This window comes from Dama dama, chromosome 16 (genome assembly GCF_033118175.1).
Source record: "Dama dama isolate Ldn47 chromosome 16, ASM3311817v1, whole genome shotgun sequence".
NCBI lineage: Eukaryota > Metazoa > Chordata > Mammalia > Artiodactyla > Cervidae > Dama > Dama dama.
This window is the reverse complement of record NC_083696.1, coordinates 11,369,580-11,395,780: the sequence shown is the minus strand read 5'-3', so window position 1 is coordinate 11,395,780 and position 26,201 is coordinate 11,369,580. Positions and strand designations below refer to the sequence as shown.

Below are 26,201 nucleotides of genomic sequence, written 5' to 3'. Positions count from 1 at the left end.
TGAAGGAAATGGCAGCCCGTTTCCCCTGCACCCACATCAAGTCTACCCATCCCCAAACCTCCAGGACATCCCCAGTATCCTGAAGACCTCTAATATTTTACCAGTCAGACCAATGTGTTCTATTTCTAAATGATTTTTCACAACTTTGTAGAAAACAGTAAGTAAAAAAACTAAAACTTTTTTTTTTGAACTAAAATTTTTAATAACTCTGTTTCATCCATATTTTCAGATCCTGTTTTTTCTCTATGTCAAAATCCAATATAAGCTGACTTAGCCCAAATATACAATCTTATATATTTTTAGTTAATACCATTTCATCAAGAATATTAGGAAATATTTAAAAATACTTCAGTAGTCACTGGCCTGTACCATATCTGTGAATCATCTCTTCCTCCCATCTTTCTACACCTCTGATCGTGTGCATGAGCTCATTACCTGGGGGAAGTGGGCCGGTTCTGTTGTATACAGAGATGGCCCCACATATAGCAATTCTTCCAAATTTCTTCATCTGGGTGATAGCAACGTTGGAAAACTCTCCACCCACCTAGCAGACAGGGAAACAAAAAACCAAAACCTTTAAATAAACCCTACCACATTCATGGGAATCATTAAATCACAATCATCATTTCACAATACTTGTTTTAGCAGCAATAACATTGATTAAGTTAGTACGGCAGGGCTGAAAACCAAATTTAGCAAAAGACATTTTTAGAAGCTGGGCATTTTTATATGACTGTAGGAACATAACTTATACAACTAACTTATAAATTTTGCTTTATTATATTTTTGGAGAAGGCAATGGCACCCCACTCCAGTCCTCTTGCCTGGAAAATCCCATGGATGGAGGAGCCTGGTAGGCTGCAGTCCATGGGGTCACTAAGAGTTGGACATGACTGAGCGACTTCACTTTCACTTTTCACTTTCATGCATTGGAGAAGGAAATGGCAAGCAACTCCAGTGTTCTTGCCTGGAGAATCCCAGGGACGGGGGATCCTGGTGGGCTGCTGTCTATGGGGTCGCACAGAGTCGGACACGACTGAAGCGACTTAGCAGCAGCAGCAATAATCTCATTTCCCTTATCCAGAGGTATGGGAAAATAACTCAGAAGTCATATAGAGAACAAAGTTGGAAGACTCATAATTTCCAATCTCAAAACGTACTACAAAGCTATATTAATCAAGACAGGGTGGGAACAGAAACAGATCAATAGTACTAAACTGAGACTCCAAAAGTGAGCCCTCACATTTGTTGTCAATTGATTTCTGAGAAGAGTGCCAAAATAATTCAACAGGAGAAAAAACATCTTTTTAACAAATGGTGCAGAACAACTGTAGGCATCTACAAAGAAAAGAATGAAATCGGACTTCTTCCTTACAGGATACACAAAAATTAACTTAAAATGTGTTATAGACCTAAATGAAACAGCTAAAATGATTAAACTCTTAGGGGAAAAAACATAGGAGTAAACATTTTGTGACCTTGGATAAGGTGAAGCCTTCTTAAACATGACACCAAAAGCCCAAGCAACAGAAGTTGGACTTCAACAAATTTAATACTTTCAGAATACCATCAAAAAAGTAAAAAAAAAAAAAAAAAGAAGGTGAAAGCAACTTAGAGAATAAGAGAAAATATTTGCAAACCATATACAGGAGGTATTTTAACTAAAAATATACTAGTATATTCCATATTTGAGAATTGGATTACTTGCTAAAATTTATTTATAACTCCAGAATCAATACTCAGAGCTTTCTCTGGTCATTCACAGAATAGTTCCCAGCTAAGGTCAAAAAAGGCCAAGGGTCTGCTTTCTTTTTTCAACTCTCATGCGGAGATTACCAGACCATGAAGACAGTAGGGGGCAGTGCGGAGTGGTTCAAGAAGCTCCAGTCCTGGGGCCGGTTGGATGGGGTGTGAATCTCAGCTGTGGGAGGATTAGTTGTGGCAGAGGCTCAGACAAGTTACTTAACACTTTTTAACCTCACTTTAAAAAAAAAAATAAAGAAATAAAATAGAAACTATGAGAAGGATTTAAGATCATAATCCATGTAAGATACGTGCATGTATGTGCATGCTTCCAGTTGGATCAATGGATCAGTGTTTGTGGCAACTTTATAGACTATAACAACCAGGAATACTGAGAACTGACTGTATCTGATAAGGGACTTGTATCCAGAATATATAAAAAAAATTTGACAACTCAACAGATAACCCAACTGAAAGTTGGTGAAGGATTTAAGCAAACATTTCTCCAAAGAAGACATACAAATGGCTGCTAAGCACATGAAGAGATGTTTAATATTATTAGTGACTGAAAAAATGCAAATTAAAACCTCAATGAATTATCACTCCAAACTCACTAGAATAGCCACAATCAAAATGACAGGTAATAAATATAGTAAAGGTTTGGGAAAATTGAAACCCTCACAATTGCTGGTGAGAATGTAAAATAGTGCAGCCATTTTGCAAAATAGTATGGCAATTCCTCAGTCACTGCAGATGGTGACTGCAGCCATGAAATTAAAAGATGCTTGCTCCTTGGAAGAAAAGGTATGACCAACCTAGACAGCATATTAAAAAGCAGAGACATTACTTTGCCAACAAAGATCTGTCTATTCAAAGCTATGGTTTTTCCAGTGGTCATGTATGGATGTGAGAGTTGGACTATAAAGAAAGCTGAGTGCCAAAGAATTGATGCTCTTGAACCGTGGTGCTGGAGAAGACTCTTGAGAGTCCCTTGGACTGCAAGGAGATCCAACCAGTCCATCCTAAAGGAGATCAGTCCTGGGTGTTCATTGGAAGGACTGATGTTGAAGCTGATGTGAAGAACTGACTCGTTGGAAAAGATCCTGATGCTGGGAAAGACTGAAGGCAGAAGGGGACGAGAGAGGATGAGATGGTTGGATGCCATCACTGACTCAATGGACAGGAGTTTGAGTAAACTCTGGGAGTTGGTGATAGACAAGGAGACCTGGTGTGCTGCAGTCCATCGGGTAGCAAAGGGTTGGCCATGACTGAGCGACTGAACTGAACTGAACTGAACAGATGGCAGTTCCTCAAAATGTTAAACATGGTGATACCATATGACCTGACAATTCTACTTGTAGTCAAGAGAAATGAACATTTATATCCACACAAAAACTGCATATGAATGATCAAAATAGCATTATACTTAATAGCCAAGTGTGAATGACTCATTTGCCGATCAACTGATGGATGATTGATAAAATGTGATGTGTGCATACAATGGAATATTTTTGGTCATAAAAAGCAATGAAGCAACACTGAAAATCAACTGTATTTCAATGAAAAAATGTATAAAAAGGAATGAAATACTGATAAACATGCTACAACATGGGTGGATTTTGAAAGCATGTTAAGTGTAAGAAGCCAGTCACCAAAGATCACTTTAGGGGGACTGACTGCTTCTGAGCACAGCATTTCTTTTTGGAGTGATGAAAATGTTCTAAAATTGTGCAAAGAGTTGTACAATTCTGTGAACACACCAAAAATTACCAAGTCTTATACTTTAAATGGGTAAATTATATCTCAATAAAGCTGTTTTTTATTTTTTATTTTTGTTAAATGCCTTCAAAATTAAAAAAAAAAATTATTTATTTATTTGGCTGCACTGGGTCTTAGTTAATGGCATGTGGGATCTTTAGTGGTGGCATATGAACTCTTATTTGTGGGATCTAATTCTCTGACCAGTGATCAAACTCAGGCCCCTTGCATTGGGTGCAGGGAGTCTTTGCCATTGAGCCACCGGGGAAGTACCAATAAAGCTGTTTTTTTTAAAAAGGGCATATGGGCTTTCCTCATATATTTTATATGGAAACTCTAGAAGTAGATTTCCTGGTATAGTACTTTGTTAGTAAGTCAAATATTAAGTCTAATTTGTACTTACATTATCAAAATAACAATCATAACCTTCAGGAGCGGCTACTTTCAGAGCTTCTTCCAAAGACTTTACTGTTTTGTAGTTAATGGCAACATCAAATCCATGCTTTTTAAGCCAAGCAACTTTTTCATCAGACCCTGCTGTTCCAACAACTTTGCAGCCCTAAATGGGGAGAAAAATGAAAACCATTTATAAACCACAACCAGGGCCAACTCTATCCTCCTAGATTAGAATGGCCAGGTTCTCCCAGAACACCCTCCTAGGTGCTGAGTCACATATATAATGGACCAATAGACCCTAGAGGTTAGATTAGTCCCTAAACTAGCCAGATGTAACTTCAGCTTGCCTCTGCCCACCCAACAGATCCCTCCTACGTTTAGGTGGTTGGCAGCTCTTTTCACCTTTGACAGTCTGCTCATTAGACTCTCCTGTTTCTTCATGTCGAGGCTTCGCCCTTGCAGTGACTTGCCTGCTATCTCTTGGTGCACTGGCACTTTAGACTGTAATTTTGGTTCAGCCCTGTAACTCTCATATCATAGAGAGACCTCTAGGTAACTGCCCCATATTCTGTGATTTGGCCCAAAGCGTTGGCTTAAATACTGCCTAAGCATAGAGGAAGTGGAGTGCATTCAGCTTGAGAATAGAGATTATATTGGCACATAGAGAGTAGCTCTTTAGAAAGTTCTATTCTGAATGCATCGTGAAGACCAGAATATCAGCCTCTGTTTACTTTCACCTGGATTGGGTACATACCATGTATGTATCTGCACAAACAGCTACCATATAGTTTTTCCACTCATTCCTGATTCAAGAAGAAATGATTTTGCACAGTCTCTAGCCTTGGTCCTTGTTCCTTCTAAGCATACACTCTCATGGGATGATCTCATTTACTCTTACCACCTCACTGCCACCTTCCTGCAGATGATTCCCTTGCCTCTTAACTCCAGCCAGGCCTCTACCCTGAGTTCCAAATCAGTATTTCTAAAGACCTCTACTAATCTACACTTGGATAGCCCGTGGAGCCTCGTAATCAATGTGTCTAAAGTGGCATCTGTTTTTTTCCTTGCTTCTTACCTGGTGTTCCTCCTCTGTTCTCTATTGTAGTGAGTGATACTCAGTCACCCAGTTAACCAGACCTGAAACACACGGGTCGGAGGAGATGCTTGCTTTCTGCCCTTTTGCTATCCACATCCAATCACCAGGTTTTATTCTTTTTCACCAAATATCCTTAAAAGCTACTTCTGACTTTCTATCTTCACTGTCAGTCTGTCATAATTTTCATCTGAATTATTGTAAGAGCCTCCTAATTTGACTTCTTGTTCCTAGTATCATGTCCCTATGAACTGTTCTCCTCCAAAGGCCAAGATGATTTCTCTAAAATCAAGGATTAAGCATGTCACTCCTCTAAGGATTAAGCACTGACTTCTTAGCATGGCAGTCGCTAGTGAAGTTTCTAAAAGAACAGGTTTAAGGATAAGTCCTATCAAACTTTTGAAATAAAAATTCCTTTAAAAAATTATTTTTTTAATGATACCATGTGGCGTGAGGGCTCATACTTCCCTGACCAGGGACTGAACCTGCATCCTCAGCAGAGAAAGTACAGAGTCCTAACCATAAGGCCATTAGAGAATCCCCCCCAAAAAATCCCTTAAAATTTTAATAAAACATTTAAAATTTGAATTTTGGAAATATTACTAATTCATTTTATAAGTCTAGTATAATCCAAAGCTAAACACTGATACGTTCCAAACTTTAAACCAAACTCACCTATGAATATAGATGCAAAAATTCTATATATAATGTTATTAGATCAATTCCAAAAGTATAAATTTAATATATACCATAGGTAAATAATATTCCAGAATGCTATTATGGTTTAAGATTAGGAAACTAACATAATTCTTTAACTGAAAAGTATGATAAAATTCAACATTTATTCTTATTTATTTACTTATTTAAATAAATTCTTCCTGCAACCACTATGATAGCCTCATCTATTTGTATTCCAAGTGCCCATCAGCACTGGATACCAGCCCGAACACTTGGCTGTTGGTCATAGCCCTGTACTCATCTGTATTCTCCCTAACTCTTTCACTAGAAACTAGGCCCTGAAACTAGGTCCTACATCCACCCTCTGGCAAAGGATCAGCCAAACCAGATCTCCTTGGAACATTTCTATAATGCGGTACATCCTGACCACATCTGAGCTGCCTGATGTCTTGTACTCCCACCATCAGATCAGATCTCTTGAGCACAAAAACCTGTCCATATCAGAGCCAGTGTTTCCAAGGCCTGGGTGCCTCCCATGAGTTAGTTTCCAAGCTAGGGCCCCACTGCTCTGGGCTGACTGCAGTAACCTTTGAAATGGGGCTATAGGGGCAATGACTCTTGGTTGGCTGATCAAGTCCCTTCTTCAGTTGTTTGGGGCAGTCACGAAGAAAGGAGATTAAGCTGTAACAAGAAACATTCAGTAAAAACTGCGAGAATAGTTTACCAACTCACTAGCAGAATCCATTCCTGACCTGATACCTGCAATGTTATCAAATAACAATGTTCAGGTCATCATTGCTACACCATTTCCCCTGTTCCCCCCATTTCTCAGTCATTCCCAGTATCCAACTTCTACAAGAGGTCAACTAGACCAAACTCCCGGAGATGAGGCAAGGTCTGCTGTGTCCACTGCTGCATTCCCAGTGCACACTGTGGGTGTCAAGTCAGTGGCTGTTATGGAGGAAGACACTTACCTTGAGCTTAGCGATCTGCCCCACAACAGATCCCACTGCTCCTGCTGCCGCACTAACCAGCACTGTTTCTCCACCCTTCACTCCACAGATGTCAAACAGGCCAAAGTAGGCTGTTAGGCTGAGGGAAGAAAAGCAAGACTATGTGGATGAATTTGTTTCTTTCCTTGGTATCTCATTTATTTATACCCTGAAGACCTCAGCAGCCCAATGGCATGGGTCCAGGTAAAAGACAGAAAATATAGGAAATGGATATTACCAGCCACCAATGGTCCACTTTCTCCTTCTTTACCTCCAGGAGAGGAATAAAGATGATGGGAACTATGGATGGAACAGCGAGGTGGTTCGAAGAGAGTAGTATCCTGTCCATCTCCAGGCCAGCTTTCAAGGGTGAAGGAAAATCGGTTCCCCTTAAACCTTAGGGATCCCAGAACAGACAACTTATGCCTCATTCTCCTGTAAATCCTAGGGAGATGATGAGCTTCATGGGGAAAGCCTCCATGTCATCATGGCGCCCTAGAACCAGAGCAGATATGACTGTGTGTGGATGGTATCTAGGCCTGAGGGGGTCAGGGAGAAACACCTTGAGTTTCCCATGCTCTGAAGTGTGTGGAAGAACTCCTACAGTTCCCCCGTCTTGTTTGGAGTGAAATGCCAAAGTCAGCTGGCAGGGAGAGAACTAGTGGGCCTGCAAAGATGCAGCTCAGACGGCACCCAGTGGCGACCAGGTGAGGAAACCACCATGCCTCAGTGGAGTTCCAGCTCAGAAGGGATGTGGCTGAGGACTCAGTCGGAAAAGTTATGCTTTGAGACTGATGACCAGCATCAGACTAAGACAGATCAAGAGCAAGAAGTTGCTGTCCCCGCCTCTATTGGCCCCAGGTTTGTGTTAGCCCTGGGAGCTTTGCATCTATCCCAGGGAGAATACAAAGGAAATTATGAGTATGATCCTGAAATGATGTGAGAAATCATTGGTTTAACTAAGGTTTACTTTACTATACCAGCTGAAGACAGAAATGAAACACAGGAGTAGAAAAACTTTAAGTTCTATTTTTGTATCCCTGAGTCTGAGCCCATGAAACCTGTTCCATCACGGTGATTGTTGAGCCACTGGCAAAATTTCAGACAGATTCCTAGAAAGTTATTTCTGTGTAAAACAAAGCTACACGCTGGCATAACTTAAGCTTACTCAGCCTCTGATTACATTTGAGGGCCAGATAGAGTTGGGCATTGGAGGGAAAGCAAAGAAAGGCAGACAGCACTTTTTCTGAGGACCCACATATCTAAAGTTCCCTTGACCCAGTGTGTTTCAAAAGATGGATGGAACAACCATCTGCCTCAAAATCAAGTGAAGTTTTATTAAAAATTTGGATTCCCAGTCCCACTGATTTAAAAATACTGAGATGAGGAAGTCTGAATTTAATAGGACTCTAGGTAATTCTTATGAATGCAAACAACTGAGAACCACTACCTTAATGGATGCTGATACCACAGTGTGTGGATAAGTTAACCTAACTCCCAGAAAGAAGCAGAAGGTATATTTCAGATAGGGTCAAGCCACCCACAACAATCCTTAGGCCCCCTCCCCCAATTTCCCTTCTAGATATTTGCAAAGTCAGTGTTCAATTAGATATACTGACTTAAGACATACAAGGTCTTTCCCAAACATCATCTTTTAAAAGTAAACTGGAGAACTTCCCTGGTGTTACAGTGAATAAGTATCCGCCTGCCAATGCAAGGGACATGAGTTCAATGCCTGGTCTGGAAAGATTCCACATGCTGCAGAGCAACGAAGCCCATGTGCCACAATTACTGAAGCCCAGGCACTCTGGAAATGGCAACCCACTCCAGTATTCTTGCCTGGAGAATCCTGTGGATGGAGGAGCCTGGTGGGCTGCTGTCCATAGGGTCACACAGAGTCGGTCACGACTGAAATGACTTAGCATGCATGCATGCATTGGAGAAGGAAATGGCAACCCACTCCAGTCTTCTTGCCTGGAGAATCCCAGGGATGGGGGAGCCTGGTGGGCTGCTGTCTATGGGGTCAGTCGGACACAACTGAAGCGACTTAGCAGCAGCATGCACTCTGGGGCCTATAAGCCTCAACAACGGAAGCTCCTGGGCCTACAGCCTGTGCTTCACAATAGGAAAAGCCACTGCAGTGAGAAGCCCATGCACCACAAGGGACACCAGCCTCCACTTGCTGCAACTTGAGAAAGCCTGAGTGTAGCAACAGAGACCCAGCACAACCCCCCAAAAATTAATTAAAAAGTAATAAACAAATAAAAATAAACTGGAGATAAGATGGAGAAGCCAACAATAAAGAAATCCTATAGGGAAAATGAAAGGTATGCTTTGGATGAAGGGTGACTGGATAGAATCAACATGTTGGAGAGAAAAACACTTAAACTCTTTCAGCCGAAGAGGAAGACAGAGGTCTCATTGATAGAAATAATGCAATACTTTGGGAGGATGTGAAATCTTTGGAGCTTGGACAGCTGAAAGTCCCTAGGTTTCAAAGTTCAACTTCTTTCATAGATTAAAGGAAGCTCCTGGATTCTGGAAGTGTTGACCCATCCTGTTGGTAAGCGGCTCATCTACGCAAAAATTCTCAAAGAATGGGTGATGTGTGGCTAGGGGAGGCTAGAAATGTGGCTTGTATAACCCCTCCCACTCAGTCTTTGAGAACCACTGTATGAAGTTAATTGTTTGGAGTAAAAATGTACTCCTTAGGGACTTGGAACAGGTGAATGAGAAATATACCCACAAATGAATAAACTATCTTCTGTTTTAGAATTCAAATCTCCTAATATTTTACGAATTACTTTCTCTCCAACTAAGTCATGGGAGACTGACCCTGTGGTTTCCTCGTGTCTGCCTTTACCCCTGTGCTCCTACCGCTGGGTCACAATTTAGAGAGAAGGATGGGTGGAATAATAAGGTGAGAGGAAGTGCTGTCACCATAGAGGGTACAGGCCAGGCAGGAAAGATTGAGAAGGGCTGTCATTCTGTTTAGTGCTCTCTATTTGCATGTAAGAAGGCATTGCTAAGTCACTTCGGTAGGGTCTGACTTTTTGCAGCCCCATGGACTGTAGCCCACCAGACTCCTCTGTCCATGGGATTCTCCAAGCAAGAATACTGGAGTGGGTTGCCATGCCCTCCTCCAGGGAATCTTCCTGAACCAGGGATCAAACCTGGTTAAATCTCCTGCATTGGCAGGTGGGTTCTTTACCACTAGCACCACCTGGGAGGCCCAAGAAGGCATTACTGCTAAGTCACTTTAGTCATGTCTGACTCTGTGCGACCCCGTCCCTGGGATTCTCCAGGCAAGAACACTGGAGTGGGTTGCCATTTCCTTCTCCAATGCATAAAAGTGAAAAGTGAAAGTGAAGTCGCTCAGTCATGTCTGACTCTTCGTGACCCCATGGACTGCAGCCTACCAGGCTCCTCCGTCCATGGGATTTTCCAGGCAAGAGTACTGGAGTGGGGTGCCATTGCCTTCTCTGCAAGAAGGCATTAAGCATCCTCTAATTTCACAATGTTGTCTCTTGACTGTGGTAATTCTGAGGAGTTCAAATTCTGAGTGTTACATGAACTTGAGATGTAAGAGATTGGTTATGCAGGAGGCTGATCATTCATTTCATTCCATGAAATGAATAATGTTTCATTCTCTAGAAGTCCTCCAAAAGGTTAAAAAGAAGGAGGGCAGAAGAGTGGGAAGAAGGAAAGAAGGAAGAAAAGGATCACATAGCTTAGAGAAACTCTCCAGCCTAGAAAAGTTTTGGGGACTCTGAAAGCAATTCTGTCAACCTTGCTTCTCCAGGGCATGAGAAGAACCTTGAGGCGCAGAGAGCAGCGGGGGCCTGGAGAGCAGACGCAGGATGAACTGACCAGGAGGCTTCCTGAGGGCCAGGCCAAGAGACACTGGGCTATTTTAAAGCTGTCCACACTGAGTGACTGTACAACTATTGTGATTCATCTCAGTTATTAAATTTCAGATCCCCTGACACCTCTGGAAACTCAGACGTCGAAAGGAGGTGAAGGATCAGAGACGATACAGAAAGGCCAAGGTACATTGAACTCTCTCTCCCTTTCCAGCTCTGAAATGGAGGCAGATGAGTGAGGGGTGAAGGAAGACCTCTCCAGGGACAGAAGGAGCTGGTTCTTTTGTGTCAGCACTTGCCGGGGGCTTGAGAGGGACGTGCCCCCTGCTGTTCCTCACTGTCACTTCCTCCTTGTACCTGACCCTGCCTCTCTCCCCTTCAGCCCCAAAGCGAACTCCAGCCCCGCTTATTCCCTTCTTAGTCCGATCATCCTCTCTAATCCACTCCTGAGCTTAGAATGCCTCAAGTCTCTTCTTGTTAATCAAGCTTCCGGACCAACCATTTTGGAAAACCAGAACATCAGGGATTCAAACGAGTGAAATACACCCATGAAACTCACCCGGGCATGCCAACCGTTCCCAGAGCCAGAGACAGTGGTAATGTGTCTGGCCACTCTGCAAGCACCTTTTCCAGTTTTTCCCCATCAGAAATGGAGTGTGTTGTCCAGCCGGAAGGAGCCACCACAATAGTTCCCGTTGGGAAGGCTGAATTTTTACTTTCCACAACTCTGAAAGAGAGAGCACATTCAGACACATGAGACCCTTTCCTTTCAAGGGAGTCTGGATGCTGCATGGTTAGTGTCCACAAAGGGGCACTGAGTTTGATAGTCCTTGATCAAATACCCTACCACATCTCTCCATCAGAATTCTTAGCCACTGGTCTCTCCTTGAGAAAAAAATACAGGCCATCAGAGAGGAATTCTCAGCTGGTCCAGCATCTGTCCCTATCATCACTCACTCCTCTCTAAGCAAGAGAAGTGCATCCTCTGGCTCAAGGTGACCTGGACATCAGCCTCTTCTTTTCTTCAGGGGCTACCCTCCATCTCTTAGCCCTTCCTTTCTCTTGAGTCCTCAACATTTCCTCTCTCACTGTCCCTCTCCCTCAGCATGGAAGTATGATCTCCTTCACTATCGTTCAAGCTCATCCTATATGAAGAAAACTGTTAATAGGCCATGAGACAAAAATGGATAAATGAAGAGATATATACCTTGTGCTTGGAGAGAAATATTGTAAATAAATCATTTTCCCCTAAATGAATCTATAAAGTCATGGAAATCCTAATAAAAATCCAAATAGAATTTCAATAAATGGTATTTTAACTTGCTAGTCATTTGAAGCATAAACATTTTAATCCTTGCTCCAAAATAAAAATTAAATGTCTAGAAGATAAAATATAACATACTAGAAGAAAAAGTGAATAAATATTCTAGCAATTTTGGAGGGGAGGATGCCATTCTAATCATGAAATTTTATCACATAAAATTTTCCAGTTATGATTGGACACAAAAGAAAGATAAACAAAGGCCCAAATGTTTTCAGTACTAATATTCATAACACACAAGGTTTTATAGATCAACTTAAAAGATGAAAAGACTTAAAAAGGCAGATGACATGAACAGATAATTCACAGAAGAAAGGCATTAATTTACAAAGAGAATGTCAACATCACTAATAATGAAAGAAATGCAAATTAAACTAAGCATCAAATAAGCAAGATCAATTAAGTATCATTTATTCACCTCAGATTGCCCAGAGTGATAGTTAGCAATGACCATATAGCTACCAAGGAAATAGGCTCTTTAAGACACTATTGGTAGGAATGGATATAATCTTTTTGAAGTGAAATCTGTCATTATCTCTTCAAATTAAAATGTACATCTTCTCTGACCTAGAGTTTACACTTCTGGGAATTCAACATAAAGCGATAGTCATCCAAGTGGGCAAAGAATACAGAGACATACTCCGATTGACGTATGCATATTCCTTGCAGAACTATTTCCAGTAGAAAAAACTGGAAACAGCTGTTTTAATAAACAGCTGTTTAATAAACAGTTTTATTAGGAGTAGATAAGTTAAATGTCAGGTATCAATGGAAATGAGTTTCTCAGGTGTCTCAGTGGTAAAAGAGTCTGCCTGCCAATGCAGGAGAGGCAGTTTTGACTGCTGATCTGGGAAGATCCCCTGCAGTAGGAAATGGCAACCCACTCTAGTATTCTTGCCTGAAAACCCACAGACAGAAGAACCAGGAGGACTACAATCCATGGGGGTTGCAAACAGTAGGACTTAGTGACTGAACAACAATAAAAACAATGAAATAACCTGCAAGCCATTAAAAGGTAAGTGGTATATTTATACACTGTCAACAAAAGATAGGCATGACATACTGAGGGAAAGCAATTTGCTGAAGGGCTTTTAATCCCCTTAAAGATTCTAAACATTAGTACGGGTACTGAACAATTTTTGAAATAATAATACATTAATGACAGTCATCTCTAAGGTTCAGATGATGGGGGAACTTTCAGTTTCCAATATATAAATTTTTATCTTATTTGAATTTTTATAATAATCAGTAACTGCATGAATACACTTTTTTTTTTTAGTACTTAAAAGTAAGGATAGCAAAGCAAAGTTGCAATGATAAGAATTTCACCTTCTTCCCTTCCCATCAGCTAGTCAGGAAAAGGACAGATTTCCCAAGTTCTTTCCAAGGTTGAACAGTGAGTGACCCGCGCAAGCTGAAGAAATTGTAGGAGTGATGGACAGAAACAGGGCCCAGTAAGAGGTAAAGGGGAGACGTATTTTCCAAGGACTAGGACAAAAGGATATCACTACCTGGCCACTTGCTCTCCCATCATCATGTCACCCTCCTTCAAGCTTTTTGCCATAATTCTGAAACAAAACAAAACCATTCTTAATATATAGGAGCATCTGGGAGAAAACAGGCTTAAGTTTCAAGTCAAATGGAAAACCACTAGGGAAGTGTGAATAAAACTGAAACCCAGCCAGCCACATGAGGGCAGTACAACTGGGTGGAACGGGGGAGGAAAGCTGTGACAGGCGGTTCTGATCTGGTAGCATTTTTCTATGAAATGAACATGAGAATCTTACCATCATGCTCAACTGTGGCTGAATTTCTACCAATGACTTTGAAAACATAACCCAGGTACCACTGGGCACTCGTTACCCAAAACACTAGACATGCATGAAAAAAGAAGTGCTAGTTAACATCTGGAAATACATTTTTCACTTTAGATTTGAATCTCTATCAATCAACTGTGAAAAAAAAAATTATTTAAAAGAATGATGACTGCAGTGTTCACCTAGGCAAAAAGTTATTGAATCAGTGGCCAATGAAAGCTTTTATTCCCTCCCCACCCCGAATTGCTTACTAAGTACACACAGTTTAGTCAGCTGTGGATTACCTAAATTACAAGAATATATGTAAAGGAAAGGTAAGAAAGTCTAATTTTAGTCTCAGTCATCTTCCTCTACCCAAATTATTTGTGAACAGTGACATGGAGAAACTGGAGTTTGGCTTCTTTCTTCTTTTAGTGTTTTGGGAAGCAATTCTGGTGAATGATGAGGGGCAAATGGAACCCAATAAGATAGGGGATGCTTGTAAAATAAAGGGGCCAGTGTTGTCTACCACCATTCTGCTCAGACTTTTGCCTGAAAAAGATGAGCATCCGTGAATCCCATCACTGACATCATACTGGGAGAAATGGGGAAGTGACAGTGTTTTGAATCAGCTGGGATATTCTAAAGGATTGCCCATGGCAAGGTAGTATCCAATGCACAACATAAGAATTTTCCAGAGGAAAATAATACCTCATGTAAGGATCCACAGTGAAGTACAAAGCTTCCAGCAGGACCTCTGCAAAATAAAGCATTCCACAGGCAATTAGAAACCTTGGCCTTGTGCCTCATCTCTGGCACAATAAATAAATAAACAAAGACAGTCTTCTCAAGAAACAAAGACAGGCTTTCTGCTTCAGGCTTATGCTCTCATCTGTGCTTTCTGGGTTTTTGTTTATTTTTTGTTTTAGAATTAATTTTGAACATTTATTCTCGTCATTACAGTTTGACGTATGAAGACATCAGACATATAAGTAAACATTGGGAAGCATACATGTATTTCCATTCTGAAAGAAGTCATGTTATATTTACAGAAAAAAAATGCAGCAAATATTATGGTATTCAAAGTAATCTTTTGACAATTCAGATGTGGCATACTTATAACAAAAGTATAAGCTTTAAAATAATCAAATAATTTTCATAGAATTATAAAAGTACTGAGATAAAGAGACCCTGAAACTCATAAGAACATTTTCCTATGCTATTGAATACAAGGGTAGTTCTATAAAAAGTCCCAAAATAAAGCTAATATTTTTCCACTCTGAAGTATATTAAATTACCATACCAAAATATTAAAATGAACATGCAATGTGGAAGCTGTACCAAAGAAAACAGCATTAAAGTCCTGAATATTGCCAACCGTCTGCACAATATGTCTTAGGTGTGTTCATGAAAAATGAGCTTTCTAAAAGAGCCGATGTAATGGATATATCTGCAGAGAAAGAGAATAAAGCCTTTTCATTCTGTCATTTTCAAATGTAACTGCGAAAAAGAAAAAAAATCTAATATAAGTTTTTAAAGTATTAGCTTATGAATAAAAATGTGGAGTGGTGCATTCTTTATACATTTGGATTTTTAAACTGATGCTAGGACCATTATAGTATAATAGATAATAACCTCTAGACCCCAACACTGTAGTAAGAAATCCACTCCCTCTCTCTCTTTCTCAAACAAGAAGTCATCTTAGAAAGTGGAAAGGAGAAACAGTGACTTGTGTGAATTCAAAACAACACAGTACTGTAATGTGGCAAAAAAATCATAAAAACAGCAGCGTGTGAAATTCAAGACTATTTTCTTAAAGCAAATGTTTAAGACTGAACCATAAAAACACTACTTGGTCATACTGGTCTATTATTCAACTCCTGAAAATAATGACTTTTTAGAGAGGCGCTTATATTTATGATATCCCCATGATTAAATGTATACTCAAATTTGTGTTTTAAAACATATATTGAGAGGCTTCCCTGGCAGTCTAGTTAAGACTTAACCTTCCAATGCAGGGGGCTAAGATCCCCTGCATTTGGGGCCAAAAAACCAAAACATAAAACAGAGGCAATAATGTAACAAATTCAATAAAAGACTTTAAAATTGGTCCACATTAAAAAAAACTCTTTAAAAAAGACACAATTTAAAATATAAATACTACACAGATAGTAGAATAACAGTATTCCAGTATCTCTAACACAAAATGGTATGTTATTTAGCACATTAACATATGCTACTGAAAATTAATTTTATCCCAATTGTATAAAACCCATCATGGAGGACTTTTGAGTACATTAATCTCAAAACATTCCTAAACAAGATAAAAAAACACAGACACTTGAATATAGATTATTAGTGACCAAAAAGCAGAGACTACGGTCACATGACTAAGGGTCTTTACATATAAACTTGAGGTCCTTACATATAAATTTGAGGTCTTTCACTGATTCAAATATAGAAGTAAGAGCCAAAGAGCCAACATACTGGAAAGGACCCTGATGCTGGGGAAAACTGAGGGCAAAAGAAAGGGGTGACAGAGGATGAGATGGTTGGATGGCATTACTGACTCAATGGACATGAATTTGAGCAAACTCCAGGAGTCTTTACATATAAACTTGAGGTCTTTCACTGACCCAAACATGGAATAAGGACTATTGAGGAAACTTTGACAAGAAAATCAAATCTCCAAGAAATTTCACGGCAAAGAATTTTCACTTAATAAAGCAATAAATGTTGTACATCTTGACTCAAGTTTTACAAATGTCCGAGTTATAGCTACTTGAATTCTAATTCTCCCCCTTTCTCCACTCCAGTATAACCCATAACCCTTACTGATAGTCCAATAATATCTTCTATGGAAAACTCACAGCTCACCTTGAGATCCAGAGCATCAAAAATGGTTAAAATTTCAAAATTGTCCAATTTATAGTACAGCACCACAGATGTCAAGAGTTTAGATATCCTTGGTACTATTTCATCCAATAATATTAACCAGTAAGGATGTGTAGAGTTTGAACGTCTAAGAGGAAGTCACAGTAGCATTTTAAAAATAACAAAAATACGTAAGAAACATTTTCATGTTTTAAATTGTGAAACATTTAAATTGTCAGACTCACTAGGAAAAAAATGTCACACACACACTTTTATCACCCCATGAGAACAAAGCATCAGACAGTTGCTACTGAGACACACTAGGGCTTTTTTCTTTTCTTTTTTTATTTCTTTGTTTTTTTTTTTTTAATAACAAAGCTCAAGTGTTTATTAAGAATTAATTTTCTTTTCTTTTTAAAAGAAACTGTTTCCGAGCCCAAGCTCATTCTGCTCGCCAGAGTGTGGAGGGGCTCCCTCCAGCACTGACCAAGGCTAAGCAAAGCTGCTATTGCACCCTGAGGAGAAAGATGTGACCCAAGAAAGCGGCCGGGTCTCAGGAAGTAACGGGCTGCTAAGGAGTGAGACGTGTGGGGAGCAGAAACCGCGGTGGCCACGCCAGGGAGTTGACACGCCTGTTACTGGGATTGCTGTCTCAGGTGGCCGGCACCGTGGGCTCAGCCTGCCACTGGCTTCCCCAGTCAGTTTTGACCGATGAAGTGGCCGGGGAGCTGGCGTCCCTGGAGCGGAGCTCCCACCTGGCCGCTTGCACAGTGGGTGGGCAGTGGGCACAGGCTGGTCTGGTGGGTTACAGCTGTGGCGGACTGGTCTCTGCCTTCGAGGCCCATGCCAGCTGGCTCCAGGGAAAGAGGAAGGAAGGGCCTATCACACTTTGGGTTGGGGAGGCCACTACAAAAATACATTTAGTTAGGTTACTCCCTAATTTCTTGGCTTGCTGTTGTCTGACTCTTTGCGACCCCACAGACTGCAGCATGCCAGGCTTCCCTGTCTTTCACTATCTCCCTGAGTTTGCTCAGACCCATGTCCATAGAGTCGGTGATGCCATCCAGCCATCTCACTCTCTGCCACCCCTTTCTCCTTTTGCCCTCAATCTTAGCATCAGAGTCTTTTCCAATGAGTCAGTTCTTCATATCAGGTGGCCAAAATATTGGAGCTTCAGCTTCAGCATCAGTCCTTCCAATGAATATTCAGGATTGATTTCCTTTAGGATTGACTGGTTTGATCTCCTTGCAGTTCAAGGGACTCTTAAGAGACTTCTTTAACACCACAGTTCAAAAGCATCAATTCTTCGGCGCTCACCTTTCTTTACAGTACAACTCACATCCATACATGACTACTGGAAAACCATAGCTTTGACTATACGGACCTTTGTCAGCAAACTAATGTCTTTGCTTTTTAATATGCTGCCTAGGTTTGTCATAACTTTCCAAGGAGCAAGCATCTTTTAATTGCATGGCTGCAATCACCATCTGCAGTGATTCTGGAGCCCAAGACAATAAAATCGGTCACTGCTTCTAATTTTTCCCCTTCTGTTTGCCATGATCTTAGTTCTTTGAATGTTGAGTTTCAAGCCAGATGTTTCACTCTCCTTTTTCACCCTCATCAAGAAACTCTTTAGTTCCTCTTTGCTTTCTGCCATTAGAGTGGTATCATCTGCATATCTGAGGTTGTTGATGTTTCCCCCAGCAGTCTTGATTCCAGCTTGTAACTCACCCAGCCTGGCATTTCACATGATGTCCTCTCCATAGAAGTTAAATAAACGGCTGACAATACAGCCTTGTTCATCCTCCTTTCCCAATTTTGAACCAGTCAGTTGTTCCATGTAAAGTTCTAACTGTTGCTTCTTGACCCGCATACAGGTTTCTCAGGAGACAGGTAAGCTGGTCCTGCTATTCCCATCTCTTTAAGAATTTTCCACAGATTGTTGTGATCCACACAGTTAAAGGCGTTAGTGTAGTCAATGAAGCAGAAGTAGATGTTTTTCTGGAATTCCCTTGCTTTCTCTATGACCCAACAAATGTGGGCAATTTGATCTCTGGTTCCTCTGCCTTTTCTAAACCCGTTTTGTTCTTGGCTTACCAGCTTGTAAGAGAGGACGGCAAGGACACAGGATACTATATGCATTAATACCCATTTCCCCTTTATCACTGGCAAGAAGCCTTGTGAAAGAACACCCAGGGCTGATGAGGCAGGTCAGGCTCCATGTATTTCCACCTTACATACACATCACTGACAGGAAGGCTCATGTCCTCCAAGTCCACAGGGTCACAAACTTGTTCCCGAGGGCCATTTTCACTTTGAAGTTTTAGCAGAGCTTGTTCAGTCACTGTGGAATCTGGCTCTCGTGGAAAAGAGAGTCAAGCCTTTGAAGTTCCCTGGCTTGACCTTGGCAAGAGATTCATAAAATCCTCCCTCCAAAGGGTTGCTTCGAGAGGCTGTGGAATGTGGTGTGGCTGCTGCAGCCCTGGCAGAGCGGAGTGCATGTTTGGATCTGGAAGGACTGTTGGAATGCTCTTCTGTATACACAGATTTCACAGCCTTCTTCCTGCGGCATAGAAGATGCAGATCTGCGGGTCCTGCAGCGCTAAAACGGCACCCAAAACTGCTTGAGTCCAACTGTGCCATCAGCCTGCACATAGAAAGTTCGAGACGATGTTACAGTCTCAAAGAGGGTGTCTCTCATCATCATGTCACGTTGCTGACATTCCTGGACTTGATGAAGCTCTTTAAGTGGCTGTACGCAGAGAGGTTCCTTTTCCAGTTCAGATTTGAAGTAGGCTATTGTGTCTCCATCCAACTGAAAATATCTTCTCTTTCAGTTTTTCATCACTGCTCCTTGTTCGACACAATAACCAGCTTTGATCACTGCACTGTCTGAAGGCAGTTTGGGAGTAAAGCAAGGAAGATGGCTTTGTGACCACTTCACCTTATTTTGGTCAATAGTTTCACCACATTGGTTTACTTCTTTTTGCTGAGTTGGGGTAACAATGGGCGCACCACCACCAATGTCAGTTCTGTAAGATATTTGCTTCTTTCACATTCACCTTGATGACTTGGGTTATCAGAATGAGGCTGTGATGGGCAGCTGGATGGGAGAGAGGCTCAAGAAGGAGGGGATATATGTATACTTCGTGGCTCAGTGGTAAAGAATCTGTGCACCAATGCAGGAGATGTGCTGTTCAATCCCTGGGTCGGAAAGACCCCCTGGAGAAGAAAACAGCAACCCACTCCAGTATTCCTGCCAGGGAAATCCCATGGACAGAGGAGCCTGTTGGGCTACAGTCCATGGGGTCGAAAACAGTCAGACAGGACTTAGCAAGTAAACAACAAATAGCTGATTCACATTAGTGTACAGCAGAAACCAACATAACATTGTAAAGAACTTACCCTCCAATTAAAAATAAATTAAAAAAAAGAAAAATATTAATACCTCGTTTTGGTACTGTACTTTTTATAGCTTTGTTCACCACATTTACTCATTCTACTAGACCCTGCTGATCATTGACTTGTAGGAAATATTTTCTCCTCCCTGCATTCACAACAAAACAGAACTCAGCCTTTGGCCTTTGCTTAGTTGCATCGTTGGCCTTTGAAATGTGGGTAAGTTTAATGACTCCAGAGCTGATGGATCCAGAAAGCAGGTTCTGTGGATGATCTATGTACCAGGCACAACTCTCTTCTCTGGGATCCAGTATGAAGTACCTCGGAAAAAATTTCCCACTGTTTTCACTTTCTTCACTGTCTAAGAAACCACAAATGCGGTTCCGACAAGCCACGTAAAGCCTTTCCCAGCTGGAACATTACACAGTGCCCCGCCTGTCCCTCGAGCCGCCCAGCTGGCTTCAGCGAGCTCTGAGCTCTAGGGGCCGCGCCTCTCCTCGCCCCGGCAACGCTGCGATGATCGATTATTGCACCAGTCTTCATGTCAGCCCTTGGCCTGGAGCACCAGCGCAGACCTGCCCCGTGTCCCATAGGTACCGAGCTTCAGCTTGGGGAGCGGCGCAAAGAGACGGCCCCACGAAGGCTCCCCCGCGCCGCGCACGGGCGCCCACGCAGCCGCAGCCCCGCCAGACAGCAGCCAGGATTCCAGAGCTTGGCACTCCTTGGGCTTTCTCTTATGTCTACGTACTCAGCGTTCACTTCATGCTCTACATAGATTATTTCCTATGATGTTCTGAACAATTATTGTTTCCATTTTATTAAAGCTTAGGTTAAGTATCTTGCCCAGGGCCACATTTGTAACTGCTATGCCACAGGGCTCACATAGGATTTTATTATCAGCCTATTAGTATTTTACAAAGCATGCAGTTCCCTGGAGTGACTCTCATGCACCCATCCTCTGGAATTTTGATTCTGGGTTTGGGCTATGGCGACCTAGATGGATGGATAACAGTAACCGGTGTTAGTTAAGTGCATGCCTGTTGCCCAAAGCTTACCTACCTGAAAACAGCGCTTAGCAGATGCTTTGCAAAGCTCACCTCCAAACACGCGATGGGGTGCCTTGCCATTTCTGCCCCTTCAACTTCTTCAGGCTTGCCTCATCTCTCCAGTTCCCCCAAGGGGACGGGCGGCCCCTCAGGGAAGCAGCTTTCGGCTCCTAGTTTGCTCCAGGGATAGTCTCTCTGCAAGCAGCTGCTAAGCAGTGCAGCCCCACTGTTATCGTGGGACTCACGGGATCAGAGAGGAAATCCTCCCCTGTGGCTGGCCAAAGTCAGGAAGAGCCATGCCCCCAGGCATGGGTTGCAATCACCAAAGAAAGAAGAGGGATCCTCCAACGTGACATCGAGGCTTCACAGAGACAACCTTGGAAAGGTTGTTGTGAAAGGGCCACAGATACCACCCATCCCTGCATGGGAGCGTCTTTGCCATCTTCCCACCAAAAAGTCTATGGTGGGACCTCCCTGGCGGTCCAGAGGTTAAGACTTCACCTTCCAGTGCAGGGGGTGCAGGTTCGGTCCCTGGTCAGGAAGCTAAGATCCCACATGCTCTTGGCCAAAAAAACCAAAGCATAAAACAGAGGCATTATTGTAACAAATTCAATAAAGGCTGAAAAAAATGGTCCACATTTTTAAAAAATCTTAAAAAGGAAAAAGAAATCTATGGCTATACTTTGGGCTTAGCTATGTGACTTACTTTGATGAACAGCATATTAGCAAACAGTCTTTGCATATTGGAGCTTGCCAGTTCCTGCTGCTCTAGATTGATGAAATCACAGGAAAAAAAAAAAAAAAAACCAAAGAGCTCAAACCAGCATGTTAGAAAGGCCACAAAGAGGAGAACTGAGAAGCGCACCCTCAGCAAAAAGCCAGTTAACATGACATGTGAGTCCCATCCTGAAGGAACCATTTAGCCCAGATAAGATCTACAGAATGCTTGCCAACTTAATCCTGCCTAAACTGCCAACCCACAGAATCGTGATCTAGTAAATGATTGTTTTAAGTCTCTAAATGTTGCGGTGGTTTGTTATTCAGCAAAAGTGAACTGATACAGTCTCTTCCAACTTAAATCTCATGAGTATGACTTACCTCCATCTTTTAAGGGTGGGAGTTCAACTTTCTTCAGTTCAAAGTCACTATTAGTAGGGAGACCTACAAAGTGTTTCTTCAGGGTCCATCTCTTAGCATGAACCATCCTGAAGCTCCTAGAATACAGTAAACATGGAGTCAATGTCATGATGTGACTGATTTCTTATGGCTTCCTGAGGGTTGCCCAAAGGCGAACAGAGGGTTTATTTACCCATCATCAACTTTATCATTTAACCTCAATCGTGTTTATTTCGTATTCACTGTTCCTGATGCTGTGCTAAGCAAGGCATACTTATTTCATTTTACCCTCCTAACTTCCCTGTAAGAGGGGTATTATTATCATTGCCAGGGCACAGTATACCGATGAGGAAATGAGTCTACCTTAGAAATCTCCAAGGCAAAGTAACAATATTAACCCACACAGATTTGTCCTAGCCACCGCTAAGGCTTCCTTAGGAAGTGAACAGATACTGGATTGCAAATATTTCACTTCTCTCCTCATATGAAGAGAATTCTAAGAAAAAGCATCAAACATAAAGAACCTACTAGAAGTCCATGCACATCTTTCAGATAGAGCGCTGCCTTCTAAGACAAGCAGTCTCCAAAACACCTGACAACCACTGGGTGGCGATGCTGCTCAGCCTCATTTTCAAACGCGCGTTTTCTTTCGCAGCAAAGAAGAAATCAAGGGTAAATTTGCCTGCACCCAAGGCCAAGAGAAGAGAATTCAAGTGACCCCGAGCTCTTGGGTCAGAATATTTTGCTTGGAGCGATGGAGGTGGTTCGAGCCGCAACCTTGCTGTTCCTAATTGTCTTCGCTCTCCAAAAAGGCAGCCGCTGAGAATTTTGGACTCGCCGTTAAGTCCGGAAGCACCCCTGGAAGGGGGACGACCACAGACGCAGGCGAGGATCATGAGAAGTCCCACCCGCCAGAGAATGGGGTCCAGGATCACTCACCCCCGGATCCCACCTCCTCGCCTTGCCCACACGCGGGCGTTAAACTCCTGCCTTTCTTCTTCCACACTTGTGCCACTTTTGCTGTCCCGCAAGTTCCTAGCTAGCCCCCTCCCCGGTGCAGGGGGCTACGCCTGACCCAAAATGCTGCCCGGCCATGCCCTTCTCTTAGGCAGCCGTCAGCGATCTCTAAGAACCTGCAGGGGCCAGGAACATGGCCGGGACATCCTGCTTTCAAGTTTCCTCTGAGTGCAAGACTCAGAGGTTACCCAGCATTAGGAGAGGGCCAGCACCGGGCAAACGCTGCGCCATGGCAGGTCTCGGTACCCTGGAGATGGGGCGGGCGGGGGGACGTTTACTTACAAGAGTCTACAGGATCCACTTCCTGAAGCCGGAGGTTGGGACTGCGGAGCAGAGTTGCGGGAGCGGGTATTTAGGGCTGGTCTCAACAGAGGGTGGGGCTTCCTCCGGAGCAGGACTGCTGGGAGAGTTTACAGGAGGGAAAAGCAGAGTTCCGGGGGCGTGGGGGGGGGGGGGGGGGAGAGAAAGAGCGCGAGCGAGCGAGCAAACGAGAGAGACAGAGACAGTGTGTGCGTTGTCTGTGTGTGTGTAGGGGGTTCTTGCAAAACTAAAAGCCTCCATTGGAGCCCTGCCCTGGTAATACTGTGTCTCCATCAGTGCCTTAACTGGAAACCCCCTGCAAGAGGCTGCCTGGGAACCAGCGGCTCCCCCGCCTGCCAGGCAGGGAGGAGAGGCACAAAGGCGGGTCCCCCAGCGGCCTGAACCAGAGGGTTCCTCCTCAGCCTTGGAGCTCAGTTCAGTTCAGTCCTTCAGTTGCTCTGTCGTGTTCTAATCTTTGCGACCCCATGGACTGCAGCATGCTAGGCCTCCCTGTCCATCACCAACTCCCGGGTTTACTCAGACTCAGGTCCATTGAGTCAGTGATGCCAACCAACCGTCTCATCCTAGGTCTTCCCCTTCTCCTCCTGCCTTCTATCTTTCCCAGCATCAGGGTCTGTACAAGTGAGTCAGTTCTTCGAATCAGGTGGTCAAAATATTGGGGTTTCAGCTTCAACACCAGTCCTTCCAATGAATATTCAGGACTGATTTCCTTTAGGATGGACTGGTTGGATCTCTGTGCAGTCCAAGGGACTCTCAAGAGCCTTCTCGAGAACCACAGTTTAAAAGCGTAAATTCTTTGGCGTTCAGCTTTCTTTACAGTCCAACTCTCACATCCATACATGACTATTGGAAAAGTAAAAGCCTTAACTAGACGGACCTTTGTTGGCAAAGTAATGTCTCTGCTTTTTAATATGCTGTCTAGATTTGTCATAACTTTGCTTCCAAGAGGTAAGCGTCTTTTAACGTCATGGCTGCAGTCACCATCTGTAGTGATTTTGGAGCCAGAAAAAATAAAGTCAGCCACTGTTTCCACTGTTTCCCCATCTATTTGCCATGAAGTGATGGGACCAGGTGCCGTGATAGTAGTTTTCTGAATGTTGAGTTTTAAGCCAACTTTTTCACTGTCCTATTTCACTTTCATCAAGAGGCTCTTTAGTTCTTCTTAGATTTCTGCCATAAGGGTGGTGTCATCTGCATATCTGAGGTTATTGATATTTCTCCCAGCAATCTTGATTCCAGCTTCTCCTTCATCCAGCCCAACATTCCCCATGGTGTACTCTGCATAGAAGTTAAATAAGCAGGGTGACAATATACAGCCTTGACATACTCCTTTCCCTATTTAGAACGAGTCTGTTGTTTCATGTCCAGTTCTAACTGTTGCTTCCTGACCTGCATATAGGTTTCTCAAGAGGCAGGTTTGGTGGTCTGGTATTCCTATCTCTTTCAGAATTTTCCACAGTTTATTGTGATCCACACAGTCAAAGGCTTTGGCATAGTCGATAAAGCAGAAATAGATGTATTTCTGGAACTCTCTTGCTTGTTCGATGATCCAACGGATGTTGGCAATTTGATCTCTGGTTCGTCTGCCTTTTCTAAAACCAGCTTGAACATCTGGAAGTTCACAGTTCACATACTGTTGAAGCCTGGCTTGGAGAATTTTGAGCATTACTTTACTAGCATGTGAGATGAGTGCAATTGTGTGGTAGTTTGAGCATTCTTTGGCATTACCTTTCTTTGGGATTGGAATGAAAACTGACCTTTTCCAGTCCTGGCCACTGCTGAGTTTTCCAAATTTGCTGGCATATTGAGTGCAGCACTTACACAGCATCATCTTTCAGGATTTGAAATAGCTCAGCTGGAATTCCTTCACCTCCACTAGCTTTGTTCGTAGTGATGCTTCCTAAGGCCCACTTGACTTCGCATTCCAAGATGTCTGGCTGGTAAGTGATCATACCATCGTGATTATCTGGGTCATGAAGGTTTTTGGTATAGTTCTTCTGTGTATTCTTGCCACCTCTTCTTAATATCATCTGCTTCTGTTAGGTCCATAGCATTTCTGTCCTTTATCAAGCCCATCTTTGCATGAAAAGTTTCCTTGGTATCTCTAATTTTCTTGAAGAGATCTCTAGTCTTTCCCATTCTAATTTTCCTCTATTTCTTTGCACTGATCACTGAGAAAGTCTTTCTTATCTCTCCTTGCTATTCTTTGGAACTCTGCATTCAAATGGGTATATCTTTCCTTTTCTTCTTTGCCTTTCACTTCTCTTCTGTTCTCAGCTATTTGTAAAGCCTCCTCAGACAGCCATTTGCCTTTTTGCATTTTCTTTTTCTTGGGGATCATCTTGATTCCTGCCTCTTGTACAATATCACAAACCTCCAAACATAGTTCTCCAGGCATTCTGTCTATCAGATCTAATCCCTTAAATCTATTTGTCACTTCCACTGTATAATCGTAAGGGATTTGATTTAGGTCACACCTGAATGGTCTTGTGGTTTTCCCTTCTTTCTTCAATTTAAGTCTGAATTTGACAATAAGGTGTTGATGATTTGACCCACAGTCAGCTCCCGGTCTTGTCTTTGCTGACTGTATAGAGCTTCTCCATCTTTGGCTGCATAGAGTATAATCAATCTGATTTTGGTGTTGACCATCTGGGTTTGTCCATGTGGAGAGCCTTCTCTTGTGTTGTTGGAAGAGGGTGTTTGCCATGACCAGTGCATTCTCTTGGCAAAACTCTGTTAGCCTTTGCCCTGCTTCATTTTGTACTCCAAGGCCAAAATTGCATGTTAA

The 26,201-nt window shown here is 42.5% G+C and overlaps 1 protein-coding gene and 1 pseudogene across 1 annotated transcript in view; both read right to left on the bottom strand.

The window, feature by feature from the left end:
- Window positions 1–23,509, bottom strand: part of PTGR1 (prostaglandin reductase 1) — a 29,273-nt gene extending 5,764 nt beyond the window's left edge. Inside the window, exons 1-8 of the mRNA XM_061163432.1 lie at window positions 23,375–23,509; window positions 22,058–22,173; window positions 14,352–14,397; window positions 13,356–13,412; window positions 11,083–11,250; window positions 6,643–6,760; window positions 3,905–4,060; window positions 436–544 (exon numbers count right to left, since the gene is read on the bottom strand). Coding sequence (XP_061019415.1) covers window positions 436–544; window positions 3,905–4,060; window positions 6,643–6,760; window positions 11,083–11,250; window positions 13,356–13,412; window positions 14,352–14,397; window positions 22,058–22,163 — 760 coding nt within the window. The 5' untranslated portion in view covers window positions 22,164–22,173; window positions 23,375–23,509. The remainder of the gene's footprint in view (window positions 1–435; window positions 545–3,904; window positions 4,061–6,642; window positions 6,761–11,082; window positions 11,251–13,355; window positions 13,413–14,351; window positions 14,398–22,057; window positions 22,174–23,374) is intronic.
- On the bottom strand, window positions 14,404–20,456 carry LOC133071360 (pleckstrin homology domain-containing family A member 1-like; annotated as a pseudogene).
- Window positions 23,510–26,201: the final 2,692 nt, after the last annotated feature.